This window comes from Lepidothrix coronata, unplaced genomic scaffold, assembly GCF_001604755.1.
Source record: "Lepidothrix coronata isolate B3197 unplaced genomic scaffold, Lepidothrix_coronata-1.0 Scaffold44, whole genome shotgun sequence".
NCBI lineage: Eukaryota > Metazoa > Chordata > Aves > Passeriformes > Pipridae > Lepidothrix > Lepidothrix coronata.
The window spans coordinates 5450767-5475585 of NW_016690224.1; the positions used below are offsets into that span (position 1 = coordinate 5450767).

At 43.0% G+C, this 24819-nt stretch overlaps 1 protein-coding gene across 2 annotated transcripts in view; it reads left to right on the plus strand.

The window, feature by feature from the left end:
- Positions 1-22669, plus strand: part of GCN1 (GCN1, eIF2 alpha kinase activator homolog) — a 40294-nt gene extending 17625 nt beyond the window's left edge. Inside the window, exons 26-58 of one of the 2 annotated variants that reach the window (XM_017814158.1) lie at positions 917-1098; positions 1341-1421; positions 1880-2023; positions 2679-2806; positions 3000-3189; positions 3582-3652; positions 4403-4568; positions 5525-5719; positions 5910-6156; positions 6607-6728; positions 7037-7151; positions 7623-7802; positions 8132-8352; positions 9064-9132; positions 9259-9397; positions 9490-9686; positions 10024-10166; positions 10929-11046; positions 11200-11415; positions 11752-11916; positions 12317-12478; positions 12931-13023; positions 13262-13405; positions 14352-14621; positions 14731-14844; positions 15367-15597; positions 16216-16409; positions 16964-17078; positions 18107-18203; positions 19029-19174; positions 19776-19880; positions 21157-21375; positions 21959-22669. In XM_017814158.1, the coding sequence (XP_017669647.1) occupies positions 917-1098; positions 1341-1421; positions 1880-2023; positions 2679-2806; positions 3000-3189; positions 3582-3652; positions 4403-4568; positions 5525-5719; positions 5910-6156; positions 6607-6728; positions 7037-7151; positions 7623-7802; positions 8132-8352; positions 9064-9132; positions 9259-9397; positions 9490-9686; positions 10024-10166; positions 10929-11046; positions 11200-11415; positions 11752-11916; positions 12317-12478; positions 12931-13023; positions 13262-13405; positions 14352-14621; positions 14731-14844; positions 15367-15597; positions 16216-16409; positions 16964-17078; positions 18107-18203; positions 19029-19174; positions 19776-19880; positions 21157-21375; positions 21959-22084 (5105 nt within the window). In that variant the 3' untranslated portion in view covers positions 22085-22669. Of the gene's footprint in view, positions 1-916; positions 1099-1340; positions 1422-1879; positions 2024-2678; positions 2807-2999; positions 3190-3581; positions 3653-4402; positions 4569-5524; positions 5720-5909; positions 6157-6606; positions 6729-7036; positions 7152-7622; positions 7803-8131; positions 8353-9063; positions 9133-9258; positions 9398-9489; positions 9687-10023; positions 10167-10928; positions 11047-11199; positions 11416-11751; positions 11917-12316; positions 12479-12930; positions 13024-13261; positions 13406-14351; positions 14622-14730; positions 14845-15366; positions 15598-16215; positions 16410-16963; positions 17079-18106; positions 18204-19025; positions 19175-19775; positions 19881-21156; positions 21376-21958 lie in introns of both variants that reach the window. The other variant, XM_017814157.1, reaches the window with a different exon arrangement.
- Positions 22670-24819: the final 2150 nt, after the last annotated feature.

A 24819-nucleotide genomic window follows, 5' to 3' on the forward strand; every position in this document is an offset into this window, starting at 1 on the left:
CTTGAACTACTTTTGCAGTATCTGTGCCCTACATAAGCTGACTAATACTGCAGTATTGTATCTGCAGTGCTCTTCATCTGCATCTTGGAAATTTAAACTTGGGCGTTCTCTGTCAGCACAGATTGGATGTAGAAAGGAAATGTTTTCCCTAGGCATCTGATACTTGAATTTTAACTGGACTAACTGAGGGACTGGAAGGAGCATTTGCTATATCCTACAGCCAAGGTTCTGTAAGAAGGAAGGAGCAAAATCTATAACAGCGGGAATCCAAAAGCTTTGATTTTTCAAGGAGGGGAGTTGAGATTTGCACCAGAATTAGATGGACCTCATTCTCAAGGATCCAGCTGAAGACTGGAATGACAGGTTAGCTGGTTTGGCAGGAAGTGTTTAAAGGAAATATAGCTGCCAAACAGGCCCTTGCTTTGGTACAAATGAACTTTAAAATTGACTAAAATAGATTTTATTTCAGCTTTGGTTGTGTAATGGATCTGATTTTGTGTCCCATCCCCTGCTGTCTGCAAGTATTTCCAGTATAGACAAAACCTCAGTTTTGCCTGTCTACTTTAATCCATTGAATTGTTTAAATTTCATTTACAGTGTGTATTTTTGCACTGTTGAGGCATTGGAAGTAATTTGGAATCCTAATGTGACTTTAATTAAAGCCAGACAGAATCATAGAATCATTTAGGTTGGCAAAGATCCTTAACATCATCAAGTCCTACCCTTAACCTGGCACTGAAATGCCAGAAGTCACTGATGGAGCAGGGGCATAGCAATACTTAGGGTCACTCAGCATGTTTGTGCATGAGGCTGAAGCTTGGCCACACACCCAAGTGTACATTTTATACCAGTCAGTGTTATAAAAAACCCATGGAGGGATCAGCTGTGCTCACAGGGTTATTTTTCCTTTTCACAGGTGCTGCCCCATTATCAGCTCCAGCATTTTCCTTAGTCTTTCCTCTCCTGAAGACGGTTATGACCGAGACACCTCATGACAGCGAGGACAAGGAGGAGTTCCTGGTCAAGATTCTGCAGATCCTTACGGTCCATGCTCAGCTGAGATCATCAGGAAATGGCCAGGCATTGCTGGTGGATGAGGTGAGAGCTGTGGGGATCCAGCAGCTGATCAGATGAGCCTTGGGATAAAACAACTGATGTGTAAACTGGACAAAGCAGATTAATTCTGCAAGTTAAAGTTAAGAAGGTAGAGATTGTTTTATGTCACAGGTTTTGGTACCTGTCCAGCCCTAGGTTTTGGTTGTGATTTTTTAAGAAATGTCATACACAGGCAAGGTACTTCAGAGTCACAAGACATAAAACTTTTCATCTTCACTTTTCAGAATGGCCCAGAGTTGCTGCCCCGGAGGGACATGCTGGTTCTGCTGACCCGGGTGATAGGAACAGGTTCTCCACGGTTACAGGTGAGTCCTCAGCATCACAACTATCAGGATTGTCCCTAACTTTCATCAGCACCTAAATAATGGAAGTGCACTCAACTGGTTTAAGTCTCTGAGGCTGGTGGTCGATACAGTCCCAATTTTCTCCTGTGTTTGTGCTATCTTGGAATAAAATGTCTACATCTTTTTTTTCCTGTGGGTTTTATTGCACGAGACATATCCTTTAGTCTTCCACAGGTGACATTGTTTCCTTCTCTAAGGCCTTGCTCTGCTGAAGAAGTGGCTCCTCTCAGGGTTTGTTCTAAGGGATGAGATGGCAGAAAGGTCAATGATAAAAATCAGAGAGTAGGACTGAACTCGGTTTTGTCACTGTTCTTCGGGAATTCCTCCTCCTGTGATAGCACTCAGCCCCTACTCTGCTCTTGCTTTGACAGAAGTACAAGTTGTAGTGGAATCCCTCATATTTCCTCGCGGCATTTTAGGTGTTGGCTTCCGAGGCGCTGACCTCGCTGTGCGCGAGCAGCAGCGGGGAGGACGGCTGTGCCTACGCCGAGCAGGAGGAGATCGACGTGCTCCTGCAGGCCCTGCAGTCTCCCTGCATGAATGTTCGGGATGCAGCTCTCAGGGTAGGTGGAATCATTCAGGGTCACGCCGAATTCCTGAAATCTTTGGGAGCTGAATCTTCTCTAACAGTGATGAAGAGAGGCTTCAGCTGTGATGGCAGTCTTAGGGTAGTGTGCCTGCTGGAGGAGGCAGTCTGAACGATAATGCTCAGTGCTCTTTGTGCTAGATTTAGGGGTACTCTGGGTTTATGCACATCTTTGTTTTATTAAAACAGGTGTGATTAGGACAACTTAACACTTTCTATTTATGATTGCGTGGAGCTTAGTCTTAGAGAGAGAAACTGTCAGAAAATTCCTATGTGTGTATTGGAAAGCCTCAGCTTAGTCACTTCTGAGAACATAGAAGGAAACATCCCAAGGGTGCTTGATTTTCTTTGCCATGAAACAAAATTCCAGCTTAGCTCACCTGAGCTGTCTTGTCTGTACTTAGAAGCAGAAAAGACTGTAGTCACCAGAGCCTCTCTGCATCCTGCCTGTGGAGCACTATTCCTGAGTTTCACCAGCTCACCTATTAGCAATAGGAAGTCCTTGACCAGCAAACATGAATTTTGACACTTCCAACCACTGAGAGCTTGACTGGGCAAAGGTTTTAAGTGTTTTAAAGCATCTGTTTCTGAAAGTCAGATCCTTGCACTGATTCTCCTGTAAACTAATTCAGGGACTGATGGAGCTACAAATGGTTCTGCCAACCCCAGACAGTGATGAGAAGAATGGACTGAACCTGTTGCGGCGCCTCTGGGTAGTGAAGTTTGATGTCAAAGATGAGATTCAGAAGCTGGCAGAGAGGTGAGAGTTGTTCTTGGCTGATTGAGTTTTAAGGGGATCTCTCCTCTGCTCACCTCGGTGAGCTGCACTGTAGGACTTTGCCTCTGCAGCTGGAGCTCTAGGCCACCTCGATATTACATGTAGTGTAATATCAGCACAAGCAGTGGCTTCCCTTGCTGAAGGGTGACCCGTCACCTCTCTGTGTGCCCTGCAGGCTGTGGGAGTCCATGGGGCTGGAGCTGCAGCCTGACCTCTGTTCTCTGCTGATCAAAGATGTCATCTACCACGAAGAGGCAGTGAGGCAAGCAGGGGCCGAAGCTCTTTCCAGAGCTGTAGCTCAGTACCGAAAGCAAGCAGCAGAGGTCATGAGCAAACTCACGGAGATTTACCAGGAGAAGCTCTATGTAAGTACTCTTGTCCTAAGGGATTGACAGGCACGAGCTTGTGCTTTGTATTTTTTATTAGTTGCTTTTCCTTTCGTCTCTCTTGAAGATGTGCATTGAGCCTACTGCTGCTGTGTTTGAGCTTCTCACAGACTTCAGTGTCTTGCACCAGCAATAGCACCACTGTACTGAAGGAAGGTGTGCCTTAGGTGGTCCAGGAAGGCTGTGACAGGGCAGGGTCAGTTTAAGTCATTTGGGGTCTAAACTTTCTTCTTGTTTTTTTACCGTGCTCTTCTGCTAGTGGTATCATACTTCTGTGCAGTATTATCAAATGGCACTGCAGCTATGGCTGACAGATCCTCTGTGTCCCCCTCCTTGGAAAAGGAATTCTGATGAAATTTTTTTCCTTCCAGAGGCCACCTCCAGTTTTGGATGCTTTGGGACGAGTGATATCTGAATCACCACCTGACCAGTGGGAAGCAAGGTACAGTCATCTTCAGATTGAGCTCATCATTTCCTGTGCGTCTAAATGAGAATTTTTGATTTTTATTTAGAAGAACAAATTATATGCAATTGTGTTGAATTGCTGGTTTCACGTGTCCTTCTGGTAGAGAATATTTGTGCCACTCAAGCAGACTGGGCAGGCAGAACTGAAATGGTTTTAGTTCCATCAAATGGATGCTGTCTTCTCTTTGTCCTAATAAGAACAGTCTTTCTCTCAGACTGTCTGATTTTTGTCTTATCTTACTGTGTTCTCACCTCTGTATGAGCCATTGATTAGTTCAAGAGCAGCAGTGCAAGCCTTAATGAACTGGATGAATTCCAGTTTGGATAATTAACTTTTTGTTTACTTGTGTACAATACAGGTTTAATTGGAGATCATCTTGTTTGCTTCTTGTCTTGAGCTAATCTGTCCTTTAGTCTGATGTACCTTGTAAAGCTGCTGTATTTCAGCAGCAGATGAGGTGATCCTGATGTCTAAGATGGCTCAAGTATCTGTAATGCCTAATCGAGATAAAAGTCCTTCTATGGCTGAGGGATTGTTGACCTTTTGGGAGGCTGCAGCATGGGGTTATGTAATGAAATACACAGAGGTTGGGCACTCTGAGGCTCTTTGTTTTCATTATGGCTCGTTCTCTCAATTTTTTAATGTACTGCTGATAGCAAATGTGATTGTGAGCTCAAGTAAATTCTGTGAAAAGTCAGTAAGCTTACAGGCTCACCATCTTCACAGGTGTGGCATAGCTCTGGCTCTCAACAAGCTCTCAGAGCATCTGGACAGTTCTCAGGTGAAGCCCCTCTTTCAGTTTTTTGTGCCGGATGCTCTGAATGATCGCAGTCCTGAGGTCAGGAAGTGCATGTTAGATGCAGCTCTTTCAACGCTCAACACGCATGGCAAAGTAAGTCTGAACATTTCTTTCTCTAGCAGTGGAACAGAGATGTGATGAAAATGTAGATAGTGTCTTGGAGCCCACAGATTTTATTTTTTAAAAATTTTTTTTTCAACTTTCTTAGAGGTTGCCGTTACTTGTAACAGCTGAAAACTTCATTTAGGAGTTTTTGTGTATTCAGAGTTGTTCTATTAGTGTTGACTAAGTGTGGTTCTTCCCTGTCATTGCTATAAAAAAGAAATACCCTTGAATCAACTGGATTTGCAATGGTATAAAACTAGAGTAATAAAAGTGAAATCAGACCATGGATCTTTTAATTCTGGGAAGATGAGAATTCCTTTTCAGGCTTCATGCGAAGCAAAACATGACAGCTTGTTGATTGTTGGCTTAATTAAACTGAAAACAGCTGAAGTCGTTGAGGGAACTGAGGACCATCCTTCTCCCTGCCAGCCCTTTCCAAGCAGTGTCACATGGGGGAGGTGTGCAGGGTGGGAATTGCTCAGCTTCTAATTTCCTTATACTTGCCAGTCACCTCTGGACAAATGTCTGTATTCCTGTTTAGCCCAAGACAATTTGGGTATTTTCATATTATTCGTTCTTTCCTTCTGTTTCTTAGAAAAACTGTGTGAAGTTTGTTTGATGTTTCTGCTCTCCCTTTGCAAATGGGGCAAGCAGAGGAGCAGGCACTGATGCTCAGGCCCAGGAGCTTGCATTGCTTATGGCAGAACATCATGCTGGCAGGCTTGGGGAATCTAATTTTGAAGAGCTAACTTCTCTCTAGCAGGAAATATTTGTTGCCTATTGGGATGGCACAAGGTTTTATGCGATGTGACACATGAAATGAACTGTAAATACAGTGTGATTGTTCAGTTGTTGGCTCAGAGAAGAACAAACAAGTCCACTGAGCATAGCAAATCTCATTCTGAGTGGACTCTAGTGGCAAGTTCTGTGGTTTTGTTTTTCAGGACAATGTTAACTCTCTCTTGCCAGTGTTTGAAGAATTCCTGAAAAATGCTCCTAATGATGCCAGCTATGATGCTGTCAGGCAAAGCGTGGTCATTCTGATGGGGTCACTGGCAAAACATCTGGACAAGAGTGACCCTAAAGTGAAACCAATTGTTGGCAAACTGATAGCAGCCTTGTCCACCCCATCTCAGCAGGTAGGTGCCTTCTGGGAGGAGTTCTCAGGTTCCCCACAGAGGCAGTTTAACACTAGGATACTTTTAGGGATGTCAGAGAGATGAAAAATGGTTCTGGTGACAGAAAGGTGTCATTGGGGTTGCAGTCTAGGGAGGAGTTATGTTAGTGATGAATATTTAGTGGTCTGATGGCTGGTGGATTGTTTTACAGGTTCAAGAGTCAGTGGCAAGCTGTTTACCACCTCTGGTGCCTGCCATTAAGGAGGACGCAGGAGGAATGATCCAGAAGCTGATGCAGCTGCTTTTGGAGTCTGATAAGTACGCTGAGCGCAAAGGTGCAGCCTATGGGCTGGCAGGGCTGGTCAAAGGCCTGGGCATCCTGTCTCTCAAGCAGCAGGAGATGATGACCACGCTGACCGACGCCATCCAGGACAAGAAGAACTTCCGCCGGCGGGAGGGTAAGGGACAAAAGCTTTTCCCTCCAGATACCCAATATTTCTCTGTACCCACTACCACTCTGGTCAGATGAAGTGCCTGCACCCTTGTGCTTGGCTTAGCTACATTTATTTTACTAAAGTTTGAAGAGAAAGAAATGGGAAGTGACTGTTTTGAGGCCATAAAATTGCTCTGTTCACATCGTGGTGGAAGAAGGGTTTCTGGTGCTAGACCATGCACATGTGCCCCTCCCTCCTGTTTTCAGAGGCAGGTTTTGCTGGGGGGGCTCCTTTTCTGAGGTCACAAACCCCCACTACAGCACAAGCCACAAGGGCAAGAAAGCAAGAGACTTTAAGCTGTGAGGTTTTAAGTGCTTCCGGAGGAATTGTCAGATATTTTGCAAACAATTTTCTTTTTCCATCCGCTTTATATGAAGTTGTGTTTTCCTCTGACCGTGCTTTTTGGGTTTTTAGGGGCTCTGTTTGCCTTCGAGATGCTCTGCAGCATGCTTGGGAAGCTTTTTGAGCCCTATGTGGTTCATGTGCTGCCTCACTTGCTGCTTTGTTTTGGAGATGGGAACCAGTATGTGCGAGAGGTAAGTGCCTTCACTTTCTGCAGTCACAGAGCATTAAGAGAAAAACAAATGGAATGGTTATGAATCCTGTTTGTAACCAGGCAAATTGAGAAGATGACCTGTCCCTTGAGATACCACTAATAACAATTTGATCTTCTTAATAACTGAAAGCATCTGATTTCGTTGGCCATTAATTGGGAGCTACTTAGCCAGCTGCATCATTGTACTGAGACACTATTTACATGAAGGCTTTGTTCCCAGTGAGTCTCAGAGGAAGGGAAAAAACACGTGTTGTGTCACAGTTTGTGAGTGTTCTCTTCTCCTTGGAGGCTGCAGATGACTGTGCCAAAGCCGTGATGAGCAATCTGAGTACTCATGGAGTGAAGCTGGTTTTGCCATCACTTCTCGCAGCCCTAGAAGAGGAATCTTGGAGAACTAAAGCTGGTATGGAGCAATATCTGACTGACAAGATGAGACTAACTCACAGTGCCCTTCTCTGTCATTCCCCTCATGCATTCCATCATCCCTACAGATGGCTGCGATGGTTTATTATCTGTGGAACTTTTAGAGCTCTTGAGATACAAACGAGTTCTCTGACACATTTGGGCAACCTTTTTTTCCCCTCAGCATATTGCAGGGACAGTTTGTACTTCTGTCTCTATAGAAGTACACCAGAACCTGGAATTTTCCTCCCACACTTCTTTTACCTAGTACAAAAGAAAAAAAAGTATTTTTTAGTGTCTTTAGGTGTCATAGAGTGGCTTGATGCATTTCAGCCTTTCTTTGTGTTCTCCAGCTGGTAGATTTGAATTTGAGATAAATGTGATTATCTTCTCATATCGATTCTTAATGCTGTGTATTGTTTTGTGTTTTGTCTTGTCTTTTTTCATTTTTTTTTGTGTACTTTGTGCACAGGCTCAGTGGAACTGCTGGGGGCTATGGCATACTGTGCTCCCAAACAGCTCTCTTCCTGCTTACCCAACATCGTGCCCAAACTCACTGAAGTGCTGACAGATTCCCACGTGAAGGTGCAGAATGCAGGGCAGCAGGCTCTCAGGCAGATTGGGTCTGTCATCAGGAACCCAGAGATCCTGGGTAAGAACTGCCTGCATCTCTAATGTCCTGACATGACAGTGGTTTATAACAGTGGTTTACGATTTAGGTTCAAATGCAAATTTGTATAGGAATTAAACTACTCCTATGGAAGTATAACATGCAAGCTTGACAGCTTGTCTGCTTCCAGGGTTTTTAAATACTCCTATCCCTTTTGTCAGCTGGTGTTAATAGGGTTTCCTCTGTCCCTGTGCTTCTGGTTCCTTTAGAAGGATCTAAAACAGCCCATGAGAGAACACCAGCTCAGCCTGACAATGCATGTTTGGTTAGGTACAAATAAAGTTTTTTCTCTCCCTTTAAAAAATGTTCAGCAATCGCTCCAGTTCTGTTGGATGCTCTCACTGACCCCTCCAGGAAGACCCAGAAGTGTCTGCAGACTCTGCTGGATACCAAATTTGTCCATTTCATTGATGCTCCATCCTTAGCACTGATCATGCCAATTGTTCAGAGAGCTTTTCAAGATCGTTCCACAGACACCAGGAAAATGGCTGCCCAGATCATTGGGAACATGTACTCCCTGACTGACCAGAAGGTGTGGTGCTAAAAATGCTCTCTAACTGTATTACTCTAATACATTACTGGTAGGGGATGACAGACAAGCCCTAGAGAGAATTTATTTGGCTTGGAGATTTTCCTGTTAAGGTAGGAAATATTAGCATCCATGCAGATTCTTTAATTAAATGTATGTAAATGAACAGATCATGACTAAAGACAGTGACAGTTCTCAGATGCTTAAGACTGTCTGCTCTGTGCTTTGGTCACCTAGTTAGTACCATATTTATCCCTGCAAAAAGGTCTTGTAATTTTTACTATATAAGAAATGCCTTAACAAACAAACAAGTGAAGCACAGATCAGCTGCTTACAAATGGATCTAGGGTTTGTTTGAAAAGTATTTGTAGGACCTGAATGTAGGCTTAAGATCTATGTTTAATTTTTGTGCTGATAATCTCTACATTTAAACCTTGTGTAAATGTTAACAGTGTTGGATTTTCCTTAGACAGAAAGTGCTGGGTTGTGAGTGAGCATAGAAAAGGTTTTGATTTGTACAGAACTGGTGGTGTTTCTTGGACTTGCAGAACAACTCACTGTGCTAATTTGCAGGATTGTGAAAGCAACTGATTAAACTCTCAGAATACTAGGGATGTTTGCTAATAATAAGGGGTGAATGTCCTTTACAAGAAGGTGACTTATGGTTTTCTTCATTTTGAATCTGGTTCTTACTCTCTGGGTTCTTTGTTTCAGGATCTGGCTCCGTACCTGCCCAGTGTGACTCCTGGACTGAAAGCATCTCTGCTGGATCCTGTTCCTGAAGTAAGTCTTTAGTACAAAGTTTTTCTTTCAGTGCATTAGGTTGGACATTGTCCTAACCAGTCTGACACATCTGTTGTAGGAACTCTGAGAGGGTGTGTTGCAGATCTCTGTTTCTCTTGTCCGTAGGTGCGCACAGTGTCTGCAAAGGCACTGGGAGCCATGGTGAAGGGGATGGGAGAGTCATGCTTTGAGGATTTGTTGCCTTGGCTGATGGAGACACTGACGTATGAGCAGAGCTCAGTGGATCGCTCTGGTGCTGCTCAAGGTGGGGACAGCCATGTCTGAATCTCCTATTAAACCAGATTAGCTGCTTGTTTCTTGTGTGTATCAGCTCTGTTCCCCGCTTTTTTTCCTCAGGTCTGGCTGAAGTTATGGCTGGTTTGGGGGTAGAAAAGCTGGAGAAACTTATGCCAGAGATTGTAGCTACTGCCAGTAAAGTGGATATTGCTCCACATGTACGAGATGGTTATATCATGATGTTCAACTACCTGCCAATTACCTTTGGAGATAAGTTCACTCCCTATGTTGGACCCATCATTCCTTGTATCCTTAAGGTATGTAGCAGACATGAAGAATTCTATTTATTAAAGGATTAAAAAAAAGTCTCCAGAGTGTTTTTAAGTATCATTTCCAGTAATTGTGGGACATGTCAGAAAAAAAGGGGGAATTTAAATTATAAAAATTATTTTTTCTTCCAAGTTGTTTGCTTGCTGTCTTTCGTTTGTAGTCACCAGCCATTTCTTGAAATCACCTTTGTGCATTCACAACTCCCCAGTTCATTTGCTTTTCACGGCCGAGAGAGAAAAAACATAGGTTTGTTTTCCTCCTGTAGCTTTTGTGTATTGTGCTGAACCCCCCAGTTTTCAGAGCCCCTTTTGTGTCTGTGTTCAGGCTCTGGCAGACGAGAACGAGTTCGTGCGGGACACGGCGCTGCGGGCGGGGCAGCGCATCATCAGCATGTACGCTGAGACAGCCATCGCGCTGCTCCTGCCGCAGCTCGAGGATGGCCTGTTTGATGACCTCTGGAGGATAAGGTAAGGGATAACCAGCTTATCCACAGACATTTCTTTTCCATGGATGAAGAACTAGTGTGATTTAGACTCTGCATTGCTCCTCAAGGAAAAGCAGAGAACCTCCCAGGAAGCAAAATCAAGTGCATCTTTTTGCTTGTTGATTTGAATATGATGCCTTATAACACTGAGGCTGCAAAGCCTGGATCAGGTTTCCAGATACCTGCAGAGTATCCCTGCTGGATTATTAATTCTGGTGATGACTGAAATGCACTTCCAAGGCAGTTGATTTGGCAATATTTAGCCCTCATGTGTTGTTTTTCATTTTTCCAAATGCTGAGTAAGTTATTGTTCTCCTGTGTATGGAAATGTGCAGTGGAGCACTCACAGCTGATAGTAGTTGCTCAAAAATTAGTTGCACTAAATGATTTGTGTCAGCTGAGTGCTGCTAAGTGCTGTTACCCCAGGTGAATGTCATTTGGGTTGAGACAGATGCTGGCAATGTCTTGCTCCTTTTTAGAAGTCAGGCTATTCTCAGATCCGTTGCTTTGATTTGGAAATTCTCCCAGCCTTTCCGGTTTGGAATTCATTCCTTCCCTTTCTCTTTAGCATGCTGCTTTCAGCCATGTTGGCAGACTGGTGTTACACATCAGCCTGTGCAGTGTTTCAGTGCTGACACAGCCCTGCCTCACATTTGGCTCCCGTCTGTAGCTGATGTCCTGTCAGATTTTGACAGGTACCGCCTGAGTGCCCTGTTTGTAACACTTGACTTGCTCCTGTTGGCAGGTTTAGCTCAGTTCAGCTCCTTGGAGATCTTCTATTCCATATCTCAGGAGTCACTGGAAAAATGACCACAGAAACTGCCTCAGAGGATGACAACTTTGGAACAGCCCAGTCAAACAAGGTAAAGCTGTTCTTGTGTGTTGTGCTTTTATTTCTTTTTTAATTCTCTTATTTTAAATCAGTATGGAGAGCCTGCTGGAAAGACAGATTGAGTAATCGTGTATTTTTGTAAGTTTCATGAGTGGATAATACAATTTATGCTATTTCTTTTCAGGCTATTATTAATGCTCTGGGAGTGGAGAGGAGGAACAGGGTGCTGGCAGGGCTGTACATGGGCCGCTCTGACACCCAGCTGGTGGTGCGCCAGGCCTCCTTGCATGTCTGGAAGATTGTTGTCTCAAACACTCCTCGCACACTGCGTGAAATTTTGCCAACACTCTTTGGGCTTCTGCTGAAATTCCTGGCCAGTACTTGTGCAGATAAGCGAACGGTGAGAAATGGAGTTGCACCTTCCTCTTTCTGCAGGTGACTCTAGAAACTGATTCCTGAGGAACGCAGGATAATTCTTCCCTATAAATCACTTCAAAGCTGTCATCACTTTAAGTGTTCTGAGCATGAGCATGTCTGAGTCCTGTGTTTGCTGAAGGCAACTGTGATGAGAGTAAAACTAATTTTTCTGTGGTTATTTGTAATAGTGTTTCCGTTCCTACTGCTCTGTCCATACTGTGAACAGTAGGTTATGATCAGAAGTTAACATTTGCTTAAGTTTCACCTTCTTAAGTTCTATAAAAAGGAAAATAGTTAATTAATGCATTTTTGGGGACAGGTTGCAGCACGGACATTAGGAGACCTTGTCCGAAAGTTAGGAGAGAAGATCCTTCCTGAAATCATTCCTATCCTGGAAGATGGGCTGAAGTCAGACAAGAGTGATGAGAGACAAGGAGTCTGCATTGGGTTGAGTGAGATCATGAAATCGACCAGCAGGGATGCGGTGAGTTAGATGTTCCAGGGGGAAATTCTCAGTTTCCAAAGTATTTATGTTATGGTGCAGGTATTGCACTTCAGACAGAATAATACAGATAGTGCTGGACTTGTTCTGTGGACTGAATTCAGGGCTTATAACTACATTGAGTTGCTGTTCAGGCAAATGTATGGATTTGTATCTGTTGGTAAATTCTAACATTGCACAGTTCTGACTTATATGCAAATCTTCCACTAGGTAGCCTTAGAGCACTGCAGCTTGTTTGTACTGAGTAACTCTGCTTGTCTGCCAATATATTTCAATTAAACTGCAATTTAGTTTCAGTTGTGCAAATTCTGCATTCTCAGCCACTTCACTAGGATAAATGTGACTGTTGTGCTTTAGGTATTCTGTAATTTTACCTCTTCAGGTTCTGCTTTTCTCCGAGTCCCTGGTTCCTACAGTGAGAAAAGCACTGTGTGACCCTCTGGAAGAAGTCCGTGAGGCTGCAGCCAAAACGTTTGAACAGCTGCACTCAACAATTGGCCATCAGGCTCTTGAAGACATTCTGCCCTTCTTGCTGAAGCAGCTGGTGAGCATTGCTCAGCATTAGTCAACAACCTGATTAATGATGCTGTGGGGACAAGTTTTGAATAATTTACTTAAAGGAGAAGGAGGATTTTAGAGGGAGACCTTCCAGGGAATGGCAGCAATGTTTTGTCTCCTCCATGGAGTCATCCTAGCCATTGGTAGGAAGGATCTTGTGGCTAAAGCTTATGCCTAAAAGTTGCTACACCTGGCTGTGCTATGGAATTGCCATTGTCACCTGCTTAAGTTGCTTGGCCACCATGCCTGAAATGGAAAATCTTTCTAATGTGACAGAAGAGTGTGGTTTTGGTCTTGCTATGTAGCAAGAGAACATTTTTCAATAGGAGGGCTTGGTTTTGGTTATATGATCACAGGGTAAATTGTCCCTTGAAACAGGGTTTAGCTCGGTGTGTCACAGATAATTTCTCAGGTTTGTCACTTTCTCTTTCCCCGTAGGATAATGAAGAGACAGCTGACTTTGCTGTGGATGGTCTTAAACAAGTTATGGCTGTCAAGAGCCGTGTGGTGCTGCCTTACTTGGTGCCAAAGGTACAATGGGAAACAAATTTTTAACTTCATATCTGTGCTGTTTCCTCTGCTTGCTGCCAGTTTTCTTTGGACCAATATGGCAAAAGGAAGATCATAATTTGAAATTTTCTTTTGATTTTAAGCTCAAAACATTGTAATTTGGGTTGCAATGCATAAATTTTTCATGTTGTAGATGAAGTGAGATTCCTTCTGAAAAAACTTTGTCTCATTTTTTGGTGTTATTTTTTTGGTTTTGTAGCTGACTACCCCTCCAGTGAACACCCGTGTGCTGGCTTTCCTCTCCTCAGTGGCAGGGGACGCTCTGACACGGCACTTGAGTGTCATCCTGCCTGCCATGATGTCTGCACTCAAAGAGAAGCTGGGCACCAGTGAAGAGCAATTGGCAAGTAGCACAGCTCAGCTCTTTGTTGTGACAGGTTGCCTGAACATAGTGCATCAGGTTTACTTCCCAGCCCAGAATCTGTGTTCTCTAGATTCACAGATTGCATGTTTAATTCAGTCCATTAGCTTCTCCAGGATGAGTCTTTTTGCCTGGTAGCATATTGTGAGTCAAAAAACGTATGCTTTCCAAATCTATTTGTATCCATTTAAAAGTCTCTTTGGCCTGCTACAAGACACAATTCTCAGTTTACTTATTCCTGGAGAACTGCCAGAGTGTCTAGTTAACTTCATATTTATTCTCGGTGTAGAAGACTGAGAGATTAAAGGGCTGCAGGAAGGAAATCTCCTGTTTTGCATGCAGCACTCCTCCTGTACTGCTTTCCAAAACATCTGGTGTTTGGACTCCAGAGAACATCCTGGAGTTGTGACTGCGGACAGACATGTACATAATCAGTCAGTGAATTAGGAATGAGTGACAGAGTCCTGTTGTCTGTCTGCCATGGATGCCCATTAGATCAGCTTCTAGCCCCAAGTCTGCCTGGAGATCTCTCATGTACCCACAGATGTGCTTGTAATTAGTGTTATGACTCACAGCGTTAAACTACCTAAATCAGAAGAATGTTATCTGACAAGACTCACAGTCTGTCTTGGATGAGTAAGATGGGGAAGACTGAACTACTCTTAATTTTTGTAAATTAGCCCTCCTGTAGCTGGTGCAGCAATCAGTTCAGCAGAGTTTGGTCACTTGGTAAATGTTAGGAATTGGTCATAAACCTGTGTCTGCTCCAGGACTGAGTCAAGCTTTTAGTGGTGATGTTAGCAGCTATTTAATGAGAAACAATTAGCAAGTGAGGTGTGTTGTAGTATTTCTCTAAGAGAAAATGGTGGGGCTAAATCTGGCTTTGTTCTGTTTGAGAGCTAATGTAAAGTTAATTTGGACTCTTCAGGAGATGGCAAACTGCCAGTCTGTAATCCTGTCTGTGGAAGATGATGTTGGACAAAGAATTATAACTGAAGATTTACTAGAAGCTACCCGCAGCCCTGAGCTGGGCATGAGACAGGCAGCAGCTGTCATGCTGAATATCTACTGCTCCAAGACAAAAGCAGACTACACTGGTCATCTCAGGAGCTTGGTTTCGGGCTTGATTCGTCTGTTTAATGACACCAACCCTGTGGTTCTGAATGAAAGCTGGGATGCGCTTAATTCCATCACCAAGGTGAGAGGCATCTCGAAAAGGTGTCGGGGTAATGCCTGGTCTGAGAAGACTTCGCAAAGAACATGGATGCCATGTTGCCTCATCTTTGTCTCTTCCCTCTCTTCCGCAGAAATTAGATGCTGGGAACCAGCTTGCTCTCATTGAGGACCTGCACAGGGATATCCGGATTGTAGGGAATGAGGCCAAGGGGGACCATGTGCCAGGATTCTGTATTCCTAAGAAGGTAAAGGATCAGAATGGATGTGGATTCATCACAGCCACAAGACACCCACCTCTGGGGAGAGCTGACTGATATGACTTTACAGCTCTTAGAAGCAGCAACTATTTGGGCATTCCAAACCTGTGTGTTGGAGAGACTTTTTGTAGGTTACAGCTCTCCTGAGTTACCCTCCAGAAGAGTCCTCTTGTAATGAGGTCTCTGACAATTCTGTTATGCATGTAAGTCATGGTCACTGGATGCTTTTTGTGGGCGAGTAACGCTGGACTTCTGTGCCAAATTTCTCTGGTTTAAAAATTCCCTGAGCTGCCACCACTTTCCTCATAGCAACTGGCTTAGTAAGGCAGAGAGGCATGAAATCAAACCAAGTAAAAGTAGGTCTGTCAATGTGGAATCAGGCAGCTGAAGGTCAACAGGAAATTGAGAAACCCTCCAAGTTTGTGCATCTGGTGTATAATGAGAGCAAAAATAAGGTACATATTTTTTGCATCTTAGCTTCTAAGCTTTCTTATCCGATTTTCGTGACAGGGAGTGACTTCCATACTCGTGGTGCTGCGGGAAGGTGTTTTAACTGGTAATCCAGAACAGAAGGAGGAGGCAGCAAAGGCCTTAGGGCTGGTTATTAAGCTGACTTCTGCTGAAGCTCTTAAACCATCTGTGGTGAGCATCACTGGGCCGCTTATTCGAATTTTGGGAGATCGGTTCAGCTGGAATGTCAAGGTGGCTCTGCTTGAAACATTAAGCCTGCTTTTAGCTAAGGTAAGATTCAAAGTATTGGTGGTTTGTGAACATTTTCCATGATAACCTTCAGAAATATCTGTTGCTGTTCATGTAAATACAGCTGGGATGCCTGCTGCTGTGGATTTGATATTTAGGAATAGCACTGTAACTGGATTGCATTCTGCCAGCAGCTTCTGGCCTACCAAAAAAGCCCCCAGTGCTGAATCACTGATCTTTTTTATAAATATTGCTAAATGCTGATCCCACTTTCCAGTGATTAAAGCCCACCATGTAATTAATCTCTCCTGTGTCCACCATTTTTATGAATTGTTAAGTGCAAAGATCTTATGTATCTTTGAACTAAGCTGAGCTTTTATTCAGTGCTCTGTATACAAAAGGCTGTTCATGACTGTAAAATCTCTCAGCGTTACCCTTGTGTTTCAGTATGCAGAAAATAAGATTAAATTTGAAAAGGTTAATGGTTTTGTGGTAAATTATTGTTTCATGTTTTTCCTCTTTTAGTAGCACATTAGATCTAACAGGGGCTCTCTGATAACAAACTGCTGTAGTAGAGGTCATGCTGTTTCCAGGCTTTGATCTCCAGCTGCTGTTTCAGACTTGACCCCACCACTTCCCATTTTTCCATCTCTGGAATAGGTTGAGATTGCCCTGAAACCATTTTTGCCCCAGTTGCAAACAACCTTCACCAAAGCTCTACAAGACTCAAACCGTGCTGTTCGTCTTAAAGCTGCCGATGCTCTCGGCAAACTCATTGTCATCCACGTCAAAGTGGATCCTCTCTTTACGGAGCTCCTGAATGGAATTCGTTCCAGCGATGACTCTGCCATCAGGTAAGCTGCAGGTGATGGCTGAGATTTTACTGCTGACTAAGGGTGAAAGAAAGGGCTGGGATGGATGAACAAAACCCCCAATTCTGAGAGTAACATGTTAGTGAAAGCAGTTACCTGTTATCCCAGGGTTGTAAAAAGTGTGGATGATGGAGCCTGCCTGGGTCAGAAGCTGAGCTGTGAGTGTGTTTGGGAGAAGCAGTCCTTGGTGTCTTCCCCCCTTCTCCTCTCTCCTGGGCACCCCCAGCAGCCTACTTTCAGATAAAAGACTATCAACTGCCAGTCTGACCTGAAGTAATGCAGCTGTTCTAGTATCCTAAGGGCACACAGCCCTAAGACATGGACTTCCTGACTTGAGAATTTTTTTAATGTTTGAACAGTCAGAAAATATCTATAGTGTAACAGACAGACACAAGTACAGAAACATGGAAGTACTCTCTAGGATGGAGTTTTCAGCAGTGCACAGAGAGGATCAGTCTCCCAAACTGTAAGGCATATCAGTGTAATTGCTGTGCAAGAATTTGCTGCAGGTATCCAGAGCAAAATTTCTCTTCCAGGGACACGATGCTGCAAGCACTGCGGTTTGTGACACGAGGAGCTGGTGCAAAAGTAGATGCTGCAATTAGGAAGAATATCAGCACGGTGCTTCTCGGGATGCTGGGACACGATGAGGTACTGCTTCAGCCAGCTGCAGAGGACCCCCGCTGTAGACAGTCTTTCTCTTACATTTAAGATCTGAACCTTCTAACAGAGTTATTTTCTAAAATAACTTCCGAGGAAATTCCTAATGATGTAGTCAGGAGCAAGAATTGGAGATCCCTGGCCAGTCCCTGGTAACTCTGAAAATCTGCCAGTTTAATGTTTCCTTGGCAACTGCTTATGTGGGTTTGACCTGTAGCTCCTCACCAACAGGTTTGAGCCAGCTCTACAGTCAGGATTTGCTTTTTATCTTGGAGAAAACCTGCAGTGCCCTCCCTGTGAGCACGGATGTGTGTTTGAAGCCTCTCAGCTGGGGTTTATTGTTTAGTGTGAGAAATTTTTCAGATAATGGCAGATTTTTCTCCAACAAGCAAGAAGCTCTCCAAGTTTAATATAGGGTCTTTTTTTATATGGCAGATAGCAACAGTAACATCTATGAGATTAAAATTAATCATCTAATAATTTCTTATGTCAATCAGTGCAACAGACATGCAACTGTTGACATTCTAGAAATAGAAAAATTGAAACATTCCCATTGGGTTGTAAGTTTCAGTGAGAAGATCAGTAATGGGATCGCCATAAGGAAGCCAAAATAACAACAACCTGGGAGTGTTAAATTAAAAGTAATAAGAGTTTATCACAGAGATGAGCTCATCCAGAGATGGCTAGAAGTAACACTTATAGTAAGTGAATCTAAAGTAAACTCTTGTGCACACATCTTTTAAAGCATTCACTTTCATCTTTATGACTTTTCCATTTAACAAATCAGAACTTAGATAAGATCTGTAATTCTTCAGTCTCTGCTGGCTTTTTTGACCATGGATTTGGCTTTAAGTTCCATTATGTACAAGAAACCTTGTGAACTGACAGAAATCCACAGGGAGTAGGAGTGAAATACTACTATTTACTTCCTCCTTCTCTTTTTGTTTCCTGTCATCTTCTGGCACTTGCTCTGCTTGCTGCCTGTCCCTGGTGTGTTGAGCTCTCCCATTCCTCCTCAGGACGCCACCCGCATGGCCTCGGCCGGCTGCCTCGCGGAGCTGTGCGCGTTCCTGTCGGACGAGGAGCTCAGCACTGTTCTCCACCAGCACTTACTGGGTAGGTGAAGCTGTTCACAGGGACTGGAACTGATTCTGAAAGCAGGCAAGATTCCTTCTCAGCCACTGGTTCAGGCTTTGTGACTGAATCTCTGCTCTGTATTTTCTTGTGCGTTTCTTTACCCGTGGCTGTTAATTTGTGCACCCTGGTACACAGTGAGCACAGGGTACTGGTTGTCATTTGGGGATAACCAGACTTTTTTTCCCCTGGATTTGTTATCAGATGACTTGATAAAAGTACCAACATGGCTGAGTAATTGCTGGTGCTGACACAGAGAGGGTGGGAGGTGACAGGATGTTCAGGCAAGGGTGGACAGGAGGGCCATCCCACCTTTTGTCTCATGGTAATTGTAGATCACATATGATGGCTTCACATGCTTCTGAAGAATTGACCAATTTGTGTCCAAGTTAGAAAAAACCCACGAATTTTATAGGAACTCATAGTGTTTGGGAGTGCTACAGATTATTCTCCTCTGTGGGATTAAAAAGGGAATCTGTTAACTGGTATCAAATTACAAATGACTTTTACAATTTTATTGAGAGTCAAAGCCTGTATAATTATGCAACCGTCAGAAGTACTTGAGTTGAACAAGAGAGTCCCTCGTTTGTGTGTGCTTCCCTGTCTGCCCAGGTGCTGTGTCTGCCTGGTACAGGTGTTGTGTTTTAGCTCTTTTTGGGAGGAGTGAAGGAAGCAAGGCATCCCTTTAGATGCTTCTTGTTTTTTTATTTTATGGCAGTGAATTGACAAACTGCCAGAAGCCTCCTCAGATGAAGAGGAGTGGATGGTGGGGGACTTGCCATAGTTCTCTTCTTTCCTCTGCAGCAGACGTGTCTGGCATCGACTGGATGGTGAGGCACGGCCGGAGCCTGGCTCTCTCCGTGGCTGTGAACGTTGCTCCTGGCAGGCTGTGTTCCCCAAAATACTACAACAGCGTTCAGGAGATGATCCTCAGCAACGCCACGGCCGACAGGGTGAGTCCTGCCTGAGGACGGGCGAGCACTGTCACGAGCTCTTGTTGGGAGCAGCTTTGACAGGTGTGTGACCAGGTTCTCTTGTGTTACCAAAGAAGATAAAAACCCCCAAGTGCCATCTGGAGGTTCTCCCTTGGCTAGGTGCAGTTTTTATGGTGAAATGACACAACTGTTGTGGTTCTTCAGGTTCTCATCTCTGGAGAGATGAAGATTAAATAATCTTCAAATGCAGAGTAGCTTTCATTGGGAGTAAATTCCACTTCTGTTTCCCTATGAAAGGTGCAATTCACAGGCCAGGTTTATAAGAAGAGCAACTTATTTGTTTTAGGAGGATTTTAAATCAGGGGTTGAATTAGTAGTTTGGGGTAGGGTCTTGGGGACTCGATGGGGCCTGCCACCTTATTCCATCTGGCTCATGGTTGCATTGGGACTTTTTCATCATATCACCCAATAACATTAACCCACTGTTTTCCTGCTTTGATGCTGCTGTTCTTCTGAAAGATGGGTTTAGCCTTCCACAAAAGCTGACAGACCATGAGCCTGGTTATAAAGGCTGTTGAACTCTGCTGCAGTAACACCAATTCTTTTCTTTATGTTGAAGATCCCCATTGCAGTTAGTGGCATCAGAGGGATGGGCTTTCTCATGAAATACCACATGGAAGAGGGAGGCAACCTGCCTCCCAAACTTTCCAGCCTCTTTATTAAGGTAAGAATTTTTATGGTAACTACCTGGTGGTGTTCTCATGTGATCTGAATCTCTCTCTGAGCTAACTCATGAGTGCCTCTCTATTAAATCTCTGAAAAATCTAAACATTTCTTTTTGTGGCAGAGCACAGACAGAATCACTGTATCAGCCTGCTTTGCAACTGTGGATACAATACTGCCTTCCCTGCTCTAAGATGGAAATTTGCTTTCGAGCTTTCTGTGCTAAACCTCGGGTCTGAATCTTATAAGTGCATTTTTCCCTTGCAGTAACAAGCAGCTGGCAAGGAAGCAGAGAAGAGTAGGGGGGAGCAGCTGGGTTTTAAGGTTGCTAAAGGTTAAAGAGCCTTTGTTAGAAATGCATCAAATACCAACCCTTACCTTACCTGAGAGTGTTGAAGTTAACACCTTTTTCAATTCCTACCTATTTAAGTATTCTACATCAAAATTCCTTTATTGGTTGTTCTAATTTTTAGGTGTGTGGCTGGATTTCTTTGGTTTGTTTAGTTGTCTGCCCTCCCTGCACCCTCCACTCCCCCACTGTCCCTCTTGGTAGATGGGTAGATAGAGTGAGGGGTCATGCTGGAGCATGTTACATTTTCAAAGTTTACATTTCTTTGCAATTTACTTGAAAAAATACCAAACATGCAAGTTGGCATGATGCAGGCCAACATCCTTTAAAGCAGATTTTTTGTTTGAAATCCTACTTTTATATATTAATATTGTTGTATTGTGTTAAAATATAAAATACCACAATAGTCACAATACCTTTATCACCGTATTAATAATGCACTTGACATTCAGATATTAGCTTTCATGTTTTAGGTGTGTTAAGATTAAATTACAATACAAAGCTCTGATTTTTTTTTAATTTTAAAGTGAAATCCGCTGTTGAAATGCACCTTATACTCCAGCCAGAGACTGACTTGGCCATTGCTGCTGAGTGAGTGTATTTTAGAGGTGCTGACACTATCAGCTTTTCTGCACTTAGTGGTCATTGTCATTTCCTGAGACAGTTGAGAGGAGCATGTGACACTCTCAACCACATACATAGAAATTTTCTTTGAAAAGGTGTTTTGCTTTCAAGCTTTGTTCTTCTCTTACCCAGTTTAGTCAAACTTGTTGGTATCAAATGTGTCTCTTCTGTACCTGTGAGTTGAAAACTGTTTGCTTTTCTTAGTATAGTTTAAAATACTTAAATTTGAAAAAAAATTTAAACAACTGCTTTAAATACCTGTTCTTGGTATACTTGAATTTAATTGCACCTTTGTATCCTTCAGTGTCTTCAGAACTCATCCAGTGACATAAAATTAGTTGCAGAAAAGATGATTTGGTGGGCAAATAAAAGCCAACTTCCCCCACTGGATCCTCAGACAATTAAACCAATTCTCAAAGCGCTTCTGGACAACACAAAGGACAAAAACACCAGTGTAAGAGCCTACAGTGACCAGGCTATTGTCAACCTTCTGAAGATGAGAGCGGGTGAAGACGTGCTTGAGGTATGAGACACAAGGAAATGTCATTGTTGGTAGTAAGGCTGCATCACCTCACTCTGCATTTGTCTGTGTGGTGCCTGCAGCCTCAGAATGTACTGGAAGTCTCTTATGAAGTAGGTGGAGTGGGACGTTCCTATTTGCATTTAGGCCTTCAGCAGTATTCTCATGCTAAGCCCTGAAGAAATAAGTGATACTGATACTGCACAACCCTACGGTGCAGCATTAACAGAATCAAGGCTTTTAACACCCCCCCATGTTTGACAAATGCCTTAAGCCTCCCCTGTGCTGAGTTCCCTCAGTTGGCACTGATAATTTATTGCTTTGGCCACTTGTATGATCCCACTGCAGTGGTGCTAGGGGGTATTTTAGAATGGACTACTTCATGCATCCATTTCCAGACCTGTTTTCTAAGTCTGACCTGCTTTTGGATAGTTCCCATGTCTGGAATTGTAAAACCAGATGAAGAATTTTGGTATATTTGAAAGATTTTTAGCTAAATGCAGCTTGTATAAGGCACTTATGCTTATTCTTACTTTGAGTGGTGTGTTGTGAGGAGCTGGTAATTGGTGTTGCCTTCCTTCCACAGTCGGTTTCCAAGATTTTAGATGCTGCCAGCCTGGAGCTCCTCAACGAGAGCTGCCGGCGGTCCCTGCGGAAGCTGGCTGGGCAGGCTGACTCCGAGGAACAGATCGATGACACCATCCTGACGTGATACGGCTCCAGAGGACACGGAAACACTGAACCAACCGCTGCATCAGCATTTCAACTCAAAACACCTGTTTTAAATGTTTTCATTTTTGAAAATGTTAATTCTGACGGGATTTCAGGAAAAGGACTCCCAGAGAGTATTTTAGTATCAAATATACCAGAATAGCCTTAATTAGACCCACATTAGCTGAAAATTAAAAATTTGGTCCCCTTTTTGAAACAGATAATGAGCAAGAGACAGACATACTAACCAGTACTGGTCAGTTGTGGCCAGTTGTGAGATGTGGCTAGAGCACATCAGGCTTAAACTCTGGTGACAGCTATTTCCTTTCCAAGGTTTGTGCAAAACCTCCAGTGCTGGAAGTGTTGTTGGTCTTTCCACGCACCCTGGGAAGCGGGAATAGAACTCAGTGAAAGTTCAATTGTATTGTTTTTGTGTACTGCTAACTTGCTGCTTGTGACGGTTCTGAAGACTGAAAATCCCTGTAAAACGAAGTATTTAAAATAGCCTTAGAAATCACAGATGGGAAAGGGGGATTAAATGCAGTCTGTTTAGAGAAGGAACATTTAATAAAGGCTCTGACTTTGATCCTGCTGCTGTAAACTGTTCTTTTCACAAATGCATTTGTCAACAAACTCATACTGTGATTTACTTTTTGGACCTGCTTGTTTTAGGGGATACAGTTTGTAGAATGGGCAGCACTGTGGTCTGTAAAAATCTTTTGCAAAACTGAGGCAAGCCAGGGTTTAAGGCCAAGCCAGAACTGACATTTAATGTAATTTGTAATTACTCCTATTGATTTCCAAAGCATTTTTGATGACAGACAGCTTTTCAGTTATCCAACTTGTGAAAAGCCTTCCATGTTTAGGTCTTCAAAGGCTTCACAAGATACTTGGCACTTCCACCATTGGGTTTTTTGGTCACTGAGTTGTGCTGCTCCAAGAAAGTATTTTATTTTACCTGGACAATATATATCTCTTTAAAAAAAATATTTTAATTTACTAATACCTTTTATGTTACTTGATGGAAATAGCGAGAATCCTGTTGCAGAACACAGATTTTTAGAAGGCAAAATGAGCTTTACATTCCATGCAGAGTAACAGTTAAGTGAGTCTTATCTGTTTTCTGAAACTCACAGAAGCTGGTTGCACCTGAGGAGCCAGAGCATTAAGATTTGTTGTTTCAAGTGGTGGGTGGTGTGGGTGGTGTGTGGGGAATCTTTCTTGATTGTAACTCTGGATGGCTTAAACCATGGTGATGGGAGGACAATACAGTATTATACATCATAAAATTTGAAAGCATAAAATGGAACCTCGTGGAACACACATTCTGCTAGAACCAATTTGTTGATTGCTGTGGCAGTAGCAGCAAACACAAAAACATTTGATTTTTACCATATGCCTCAAACAGCAAGATACAGTCTTGAGTATTTGGGAATGCTGTGCTTTGTTCTGGTCAGAAGTACAAGAACCTGTCAAAAGGTTCTTGATGTTATGTCAGCTCCTGAGCCTGTGGTGTATCCTCCTGACAACAGGGAATTGCTGTAGGAGTCAGTGGAAGGGTGTTGGAAGGGACTTGGGGAAAATCAGCCATTTTACCCTATATCTAAGATGGACTCGGTTCCAACTAAAGCATTCCTAGCTGAATTCCACATAATTATTTTTTAGAGAATTGTAGGATGGAGATCTGATAACCTTTCTATGCCATCTATTTAATTATATAAACTTTTTAGACTATCAGAACTTACCTCATGTCTAAAAAAAAAAATCTTCCTTGCTGCTCCTTGAGTCCATTGCTGCTTGTCCTGTTCCCACAGACATTGAAAACAGTTTGTCAGTTCATTTTTGCAGCAACCACATTGTTACTTCAGCGTTCTAAACTAAGTAAGTTTAGATCTTCTAAGTATTTTCTCATAGATTTTCATGTTTTCTAAGCAAGGTCTGGGTGTTCTTTTGTTGCAACACTGCTGTGTTGTTGACATGTTATTTTGTGTTCAGCTGCAAACCCAAGCTACAAAATTACTCTGTAGCTAATTATTTCTAATCTTGCATTTATGCATTTCACTGTCTACACAACTGCAGCGCTTCCCTTTTGGGTCTGACTGAAATTGTGTCCTACTTATCACATTTAGCTGCATTCTGAAGGTGTTTTTTAATTCTCATTTTTGCCTTTCAAAATACTTGCAAATCTTAAACCATCTTAAAACTACGTATTTTGCACTGAATTGGTAATAGAGTGAAAACTCAGCTAAATGCTCTTAAGGATTTGGCAGCTCAGGGCACTGGAATGAGTTTCACCTGTAATGCATTAGTTGTGTTTTGGGATAACAGGAACAGCAGTTAAACCATGCAATGCAAAAACCTCTGCACTGAAACATGTACAAAATGTTATGCCATTCAAAAGCTACTAAATAGATGGCAAAAAGCTCAGTTGTTGTACTGGAATCACTCACTCCATCACTGCAGACAGGAAGGAATGATAAAATGGCAAGTTTTGGGGAAGAATGGCTGTTTGAGCTCTTGCCTGTGGGCACCTTGGCTTACCTATTTTATATCTGATTCCAGTTGATGCCCCACATAAAAACATGGGAAAGAAAGTTACAGTTAAAGAAAGCCTTTTTTATTAATTTATTAATTTTTGCCAATAAGATCTTTTGTTACTTAGGGTATTTTGATGATTTGTAGTTCCACTCTCTGGCAGAGAGTGGAAAAAGTCATTCATCTTCCCAAACAGCACCT